Genomic DNA, 8006 nt, shown 5'->3' with positions numbered 1-8006 from the left:
ACGGTCATTAAACGGTAAACGGTGGCAAACTGTTTTGTTTAGAGGGTAAACGGGAAATTAAACGGTCAAAAAACGGGGAAAACGGTCTAAAGGGCCTACACGGAACGGTTGTAAACGGTATTAAACGTGATAAACGGCTGTTTAAACGGCCGTTTAGGCAAACACCAGGTGAATCTAGTTGAATTTTATATCAACAATTTGTATACTTTAATTTATTGTATTTATAAATATATAAAATTGATTTGTTACATGCATAAATATGTATATTTAATTCTTCTAACATGCATAAACATATATTACATAATAAAATAAATGGTTTTTAGTTGCATAAATATGTATAAATGATAGAATGATTGACTTTCATTAAAAAGTATGCACATTTTTGTAATATTGTGTAAAACCGTTTAGACCGTTTTAATCCGTTTAAACACCGTCTAAACAGTTTAAACGCTAAACGAAGGGTGACCGACTGTTTACCGTTTAGCGTTTAGAATAACATGGATTTAGAGATATAAAACATAAATAAAATTCATCAAATTTAAAGAAAAAATTGATTTGTCCCGAGGCCAGTGTAGAGGATTTCATCTCCCAGTTTTTGCAAGACTTGAAAACAGTGTAGATAAGTTTCATATAAAACTTATTTCATTTTATAAAACTTTTATCTTCTCCCTTCTCATTTATTCCAAACCACCACAGCTTATTTAATGTCATAAAACTCGTATTGAAACTGGCCCACAACTATTTTTTCCTGGACGGAACAGGGAACGAGTACCATGCATCCGTGGATACTGCGTACGTTATAAAAGTTTCCCTTTTTCCCGTGCTTGAACGAAAACTGAAAAATCAAGGCCCCGCGCACCGCGCGCTGCACCCTGTTTTCCATGCATGCATTCCGGCCACGGCAGGCACACAAGAAGAAAACAAACGACTGCCTACCTGCTGCAGTCGTAAAAGCTCTCTACCAAAGTACTCCTCCATCCTATAAATAAACACATTTCTTTAACTTCTATAATTCATGTTTGATCGTTTGTCTTATTTAAAAAAATTCAATAAATATTATTTATTTTCTTATGACTTAGTCTATTGTTAGATATATTTTTATAATAATATATTTATTTTATTATTTACATAAAAAATTTAAATAAGATGAATAGTCAAACATGAACCGTACTGGTCAAAGAAATGCATTTATTTGTGTGACGGAGGGAGTACCAAAGTGCAATGAATATATAGACATCACACCAAGCTCCGATCCATCATTATTCATAGCTTCGCAAAGAGAAGCGCCATGGCGTCCCGAAGGTGTCCACGCCATGTGGCGCTCCTGGCCGCCCTCGCATTCGTCTCCTGCCTCGCCGCCGCCGGCCCGCCGGTCAGGGCGAAGCAGACGAACAAGGTGACCGTCTTCTGGGGCCGGAACAAGGACGAGGGGTCCCTGCGGGAGGCCTGCGACACGGGGCTCTACACCACCGTCATCATCGCCTTCTACAGCGTGTTCGGCCACGGCCGCTACTGGCGCGGCGACGACCTGTCGGGCCACTCGCTGCGCGGCGTCGGCGCCGACATCAAGCACTGCCAGTCCAGGGGCATCCTCGTGCTCCTCTCCATCGGCGGCGGCGGCCACGGCTACTCGCTCCCATCCTCCCAGTCCGCGGCCGACGTCGCCGACCACCTGTGGAACGCGCACCTCGGCGGGCGGCGCCGCGGCGTGCACCGCCCGTTCGGCGACGCCGCCGTGGACGGCATCGACTTCTACATCGACAACGGCGCGCCGGACCACTACGACGAGCTGGCGCGACGCCTCGCGCGGAAGGGGAAAGGCAAAGGGGTGCGGCTCACGGCGTCGCCGCGGTGCGGGTGCCCCGACGAGCGCGTCGACCGGGCGCTGCAGACGGGGCTGTTCGAGCGCATCCACGTCAGGTTCTACGGCGACGACAAGTGCTCCTTCAAGAACGGCAGCACCTGGGGCGTCGTGGAGGAGTGGAACAAGTGGACGGCGAGGTACCCCACGACGGAGGTGCACCTGGGCCTCGCCGCGGCGGAGAGCGGCGTGCCGGATGGGGCGCAGGGCACCGTCGCGGTGTACCTCAAGTACCTCTACTACCTCCTGCTGCCGGAGGTGCAGAAGGCGCGCAACTATGGAGGGGTCGTGGTCTGGGACAGGTACTCCGACAAGAGGACCGGATACAGCGGCGTCGTCAAGGGCTGGGCGTGATACTTAATTAGCTTGTTGGTTTACTACTATTTTAGCAGTATGTATGTGCGCGTACTACTATAATAATAAAATTAGGTAAATTTTGCTGTGCGTTGCTGCGAGAATTAAGGAATGATTTTAGATAAGTAATGGATGAATAAAACATGTCTATTGCAGTGGGAGTTGATAGCTTAGTATAAATTTGTAAAATAAAATACGACGTGCAGGCATATATCAGCGAAGATGTTGTGGCCGGCAGCGAGGAGCACAAAGGGCCTTGCTTATTATGGATGCAATAGTGTTGATGGAGAGACCATGGATGTATGCATGGTTTGCAAACAGTAGTTTCATGAGTCATGACGAGAACTACATGGATCTGCTTTTGGGGACGGAGCCAACCCGTTTCAGTGTTTGGTTGCACTTTTGCTTTTAGGGATGGAGCCAACTTGTTTCAGTGTTTGGTTGAAGGACTGGAGATAGAGCCGCTCCATTCAGTGTTTGGTTGAAGGAATTCAATGTTTGGTGGGAGTCAACCCGGTTGGAGCGGCTCCGTCCGCCAGATTTTGACGGACGAGTCCAATCCGCATCTGAGAGGAATATTCCACCCTAGAGTCAATCCAACCCTCTCATCCTCCAACCAAACAGCCATGGCAACGGATTCACTCCGACCCGGCTCGCCCCGCTCTCCAACCAAACACACGGTTATGGACTGATTTTTTTTCCTCCGACAAAGCTAAATGCCTAAATGGCTGATTTGGTTAAGCGTGGGATATGTATCATGGATGGACTGATGGTAAACAATGTGGCTTCCTCAAAGATGCAGTTATCTTAGGCCTTGTTTAGATCCAATTTATTTTTGGATTTGGACATTATAACACTTTCGTTTATATTTGGTAGTTATTGTCTAACCATGGACTAACTAGGCTTAAAATATTCGTCTCGCAAACTATAGACAAATTATGTAATTAATTATTTTTTATTTATATTTAATGCTTTATATATACGTCCAAAGATTCAATGTGATAAAGAACATTGTAAACTTTTGAAATTTTGAGAGCATCTAAACAAGGCCTTATATGTATAATGGTTGGACGAAGGTACAAAAATCAGAGTCTCATCAAACGGGAAGGCAGTTTCACATATTATGCTGCATGTACACTATTCGAAGATGGAACAAAGAGCCGGCACATGCAAAAAGTCATGACATTGAAGACACTAGTAATGGAGGGGAGGGATGCAACTATGCTGCAGAAGGAAAGGTGAGAAAGTGGCCATGGTGGCATGCAGTAACTGTTGGGAGATGAAACAAAGAGCGGGTAGTACATGCAAAAGGTTGTAACAGAAATTGAAGACACTTTGTAATGGAAGGATGCAATTATGCTACAGAAGTAAAGGTGAGAAGGTATAGGCGGCATGCAGTAACTATTGGGAGATAAAACAAAAGAGCCGGTACATGCAAAAGTTTAGGACAGAAATTGAAGATACTTGTAATGGAGGGGTGCCATTATGCTCAAGAAGTGATGGTGAGAAGATGTCGCCTGTACTGGACGATATATGGTGTGGGCAATCTGACATATGGATGGTAAGATGTGAAGGTAAGATAATGATCCAACGGATATAAGAATTTGAGGTGATATGGGGCAACATGGTTGTAGAGAAATAGGAATAATTAATGAGTCTTGGTGGGTTCCATTATCTATATAGGTTATATACATAAGTGCACTGACAATACAAAAAACTATGGTAGTTTCTATAGATATTAATTACACCGCCACGTAGGCAATTTGCTGATGTGATAACTGATTTAATGAACATAGAGAGCAAAAATCTAAGAAACTATAGGTCTAGCTAATAAACTAAGTTTTCACGATATCAATGGACAAGAAACTACTCGTAGCCCAGTGAGAGAGCGAAGGATGATTTCACGGTTATACCAGGTCTAACTAAGAAACTGGATTTTTACGGTTTTCACAAATCGCTACTTATGTCGTGTACCTTAGAAAATTTTGCAATGAGAAGAATGGTTTCTTGGTACAATGTCCTATGCTATATAAACTGCTGATAGTTTCGTCTATTGGAAATGCTCTAAGACCATATGTAATGATGAGATTATGTCCAAACAGGCTAGGCCCACTAATCGACATATGCTTGGACTGAAAAAGCACAGCTTGCCTCATGCCAGCGTGCCTAGCTCGGCTTGCCTCTATGCCTCCCGCAGTGCCAACACAGGCACGGTGGCGGCACGATGATGCAGACTGATACTTTCTCACCGCTGGATTCCCTCAAGTTGAACCCCAATTTTTAAAATCATCAAGAGACATCTTAAAAGCTATTTTGAGACATATTAAAAAACTCATTGTGAAACCTTAACCTATATACTCGCTCCTACTTCCTTTTCCTCTTATTCGAAAGTCCCGTATTCCCAAGAAGGTGAGGCGTGGTGAGGAGTGGCCTCCACATTCCTCTCAGACTTGTGCAGGGCTACGAAATATAGGCCTTGTTTAGTTCCAAAATTTTTTGCAAAATAGAAATAGTATTACTTTCGTTTGTATTTGACAAATATTATCCAATCATGTACTAACTAGACTCAAAAGATTCGTCTCGTCAATTCCGACCAAACTATGTAATTAGTTTTTATTTTCGTCTATATTTAATAATTCATGCATGCGTCTAAAGATTTGATGTGACAGAGAATCTGAAAAATTTTGCAAAATTTTTTGGGAACTAAATAAGGCCATACTTATCTACAACTTAAAAGCTGTTTTGTGACAAAGAAGTTGGGCCAAGACATGGCCTTTGGTTGTTTTTTCGGTTTCTGGGAAGCAACTCCAAAAAGCTTCACCAAAGATAGACATGGATAGCCCGCATGGCAATTCAAATTAAGTGTTAGTTCCTTGTGCTTTTGGTGTTCATGTGTTAGACTCATTAATCTAACGACTGTGAAATGTAGATGATATGGTGTGCTATGGTTCAAGCTTCATAGCACTTAATGACTTATAGGGGTCTTTGTCTATAAATGTACTCCTACTCTCTTTGTCCCAAAATACTTAATTTTATAGGATTAAATTTTGTCGGCATTTTTCTCTTGTCTTAATACATATTTACATATTTTTTTTTCCTTTTTTTCATTACATCACCTCTATTTCTCTTTAATCTCTCTTTGTTTTCTTTGCACTATATTTTTTCCACTCCAACTCTCGTATGAAAACTTTATTTTGGAATGGACAAAGTATATAGGATACAATGAGATCGGAGATACTTGGGACTTGTATTCGTTAAAACATATTAGTTATCTTTTTCTTAAGTAAACTGACAGGAGGTGAAACACTTGTGCAGTAATTCTTTTGTTTCATTTATTGGTTTGGTCCCCGGTAAATCGTAGTACCACAACTCGAAAGCAAAGAAAAACTTCAGATTTGCGCGCCACGACTTTTTTGCCAGCCCGCGAAAACGAAAATCACACCGCGTGTTTTAAGGCCGGAGAGGCGAACAATTTCGGCGCGTATCCGTCTCGGTCCCCAAACTGCACACACCACTCCGTCCAGACCATCCACATCCAGCCAAGAACCAAGAGCGCGGCAGCCATGAGCGCCGCAGGCAGGGACAACCCCGTCTCCCGCAAGCGTCCACTCGTCCCCGCCGATGCCTCGCCGGCGGCGTGCTCCGGCGGCGGAGGACTTGGGGGATCGGGCAGTCCCAACGCTAAGCGTCGCCTCTTCGCTGCGGGTCCCGGCAGCCGCTCCACCGTTGCCGCGGCCGCGGCCGCGGCCGCCGAGGTGCGTTTGTGCTCGGCCAAAATTTAACAGTTCCGTACTTTCGCTGAATCTGGGGGACGTTGGGGGAATTTTGTGGATTCAGGTCGTTGACTGTGATCTATAGCCTGTGGTGTGGAATCGGGGCATTTTGTTGGTTAAGATTGGTTGTGTGCGCATTAGTAGGCCCTGGCTGTTCACAAGAAATCCATAAAAATATAAAATTGAATGTTCACTTGGCCCTGTAGATATGCCGGAATGTCATTTACAGAGTGTAGATTGATGTTCTGTTATATAAAGTTCCGAACTTGCTTCCATGATGCCCCCTACATATTTTGGAATTTTATTAGGGGTTCCATTGATGCTTGTCAGAGCAGGAGCAGTGTATGTTCCATCACTCTTCACATTCCTCTCTGATGGGATTTTGTGGTCAGTGTAAAGAGGCACACCAATCCCTTCTGCTGTACTATGGGCGACTTATTTTGGACCATTTGCGTCTTCCTGATGCAGTTTTGGGACACCCCTTGTAGGTGGACTGGCTACGTCGTCGACGGCGGCTGATCCTTCTTGCTGGTGCTATGTCATCAGCAGCAGTGTCCTTCATTGCAGTGATGATGAGGCGCAGGAAGTACAGCGCCCAGCAGTTTGCTCGACTCCATGAGGCCATTGCTGGGCTTGCATCTGCTGTTCGTGCTGCCACTGCTCCAGTTGAACCACACCCTGACCTGTACCCCATTGTGATGGGCGTCCCTGGCTTCACCAAGGAGCAGCTTCTGGCTGCCCTCTTCTACCTCAACGAGGGCAGACCCCGTGGGGAGGCCTTTCTGGCGATGTCTGAGCCGCATCGCCTGCTCTGGGTTGAGCAGATCCTTACCAAGCTGGAGCTCTGAGCTAGCACTTGTGGGTGGGTCTAGATGGTTAGGAACTAGCAGGTGACAATGGCAGCTATCACTCCCTTTTGGTATGCAGTTGAGACGGATTTAGATGTTTAGGAATTAGCAGGTGACAATGGTAGCTACCACTCACTTTTGGTGATGCAGTCGAGATGAGATTGGTGCGACAGTAGTTGGGTTGATGATGGATGGTAGCATGACAGTGCATGCTGTGATTGCAGCAGCGGTATTTTGTGAATCTAGCTGCTTTATGCTATAGGTAATTGTGACGCTTTGACAATCTTTAGTTCTCAATTCGTGCAATTGTTGTTGCGCTGTTGATCCCTGCATAAGATGGATGGTTGGTTGAGTTGAGTTTTTGCTTTTCTGCCATAGAGCGAGTAATGACTACTGTGATAGTGCCTTTACCTCTATGTTTTTGTACATGCTTATGGAGAGAAGAAAATTGGTCCCAGGAACCACTTCGATTGTAAGAATCAGATTTGATTAGCCCAAAATCTCACAATCTTAGATGAACCTCATAAAACTGAATGCAAAAAACATAACTGCTTCATCGTATTCTGTAGCCCCATGACTTTGATCAAATCTCATAAATCTTGAAGTGTGAACATGTTTCATTATCCCAAAATCTAAAGTGTTTCAGGTTTCTTTCTGTTAGCAATATTTTAAAGGACCTGGGGCGCAAACAAAATGGAATTACACATTCATATGGACGAGGAAGGATGAGGAGCCAAGAAATTACCATGGCAGCATTTTTTTTTTGAATCTGCAGCTAAAACGACAAAGCAAATGAAAATGCAGGAGGAACATGAATGAATACAGCAAAGGCTTTCAAAGAGGTGAGGAGAAGATGTATCTGGTCACGAGGTGCCGTGGGCCTTAATACTACTATAAGTCCAGTTTGTCTGGCGTGCCATAACAGTTAACAGAAATTCCAATCCATCAATCTGTCTGATGTGGCTCAACTACGATTCATAAATTCCAATCCATCAATCTGTCTGATGTGGCTCAACTAGGATTCTACGAATAGCTCACCGTACACTCCTTTACCATACAAGTTCCAAGAAATGAAATAGAAAGAAACATATCCATTCGCTCGGCTCAAAAATCCAGCTGTTTGTGTACACGGCATTTTGTCATTGCAACTGAAACGATTTGTAGTAATAA

The 8006-nt window shown here is 44.2% G+C and overlaps 1 protein-coding gene across 1 annotated transcript; it reads left to right on the top strand.

Moving 5' to 3' along the window:
* LOC8071606 (xylanase inhibitor protein 1) lies at positions 1263-2319 on the top strand. The gene has a single exon (XM_002450597.2). It carries the CDS (start codon positions 1289-1291, stop codon positions 2213-2215), a length of 927 nt encoding a protein of 308 aa, XP_002450642.1. The 5' UTR covers positions 1263-1288; the 3' UTR covers positions 2216-2319.

The sequence above is a fragment of the Sorghum bicolor genome, chromosome 5, assembly GCF_000003195.3.
Source record: "Sorghum bicolor cultivar BTx623 chromosome 5, Sorghum_bicolor_NCBIv3, whole genome shotgun sequence".
Lineage (NCBI taxonomy): Eukaryota > Viridiplantae > Streptophyta > Magnoliopsida > Poales > Poaceae > Sorghum > Sorghum bicolor.
This window is presented reverse-complemented; position numbering and strand designations above follow the sequence as displayed.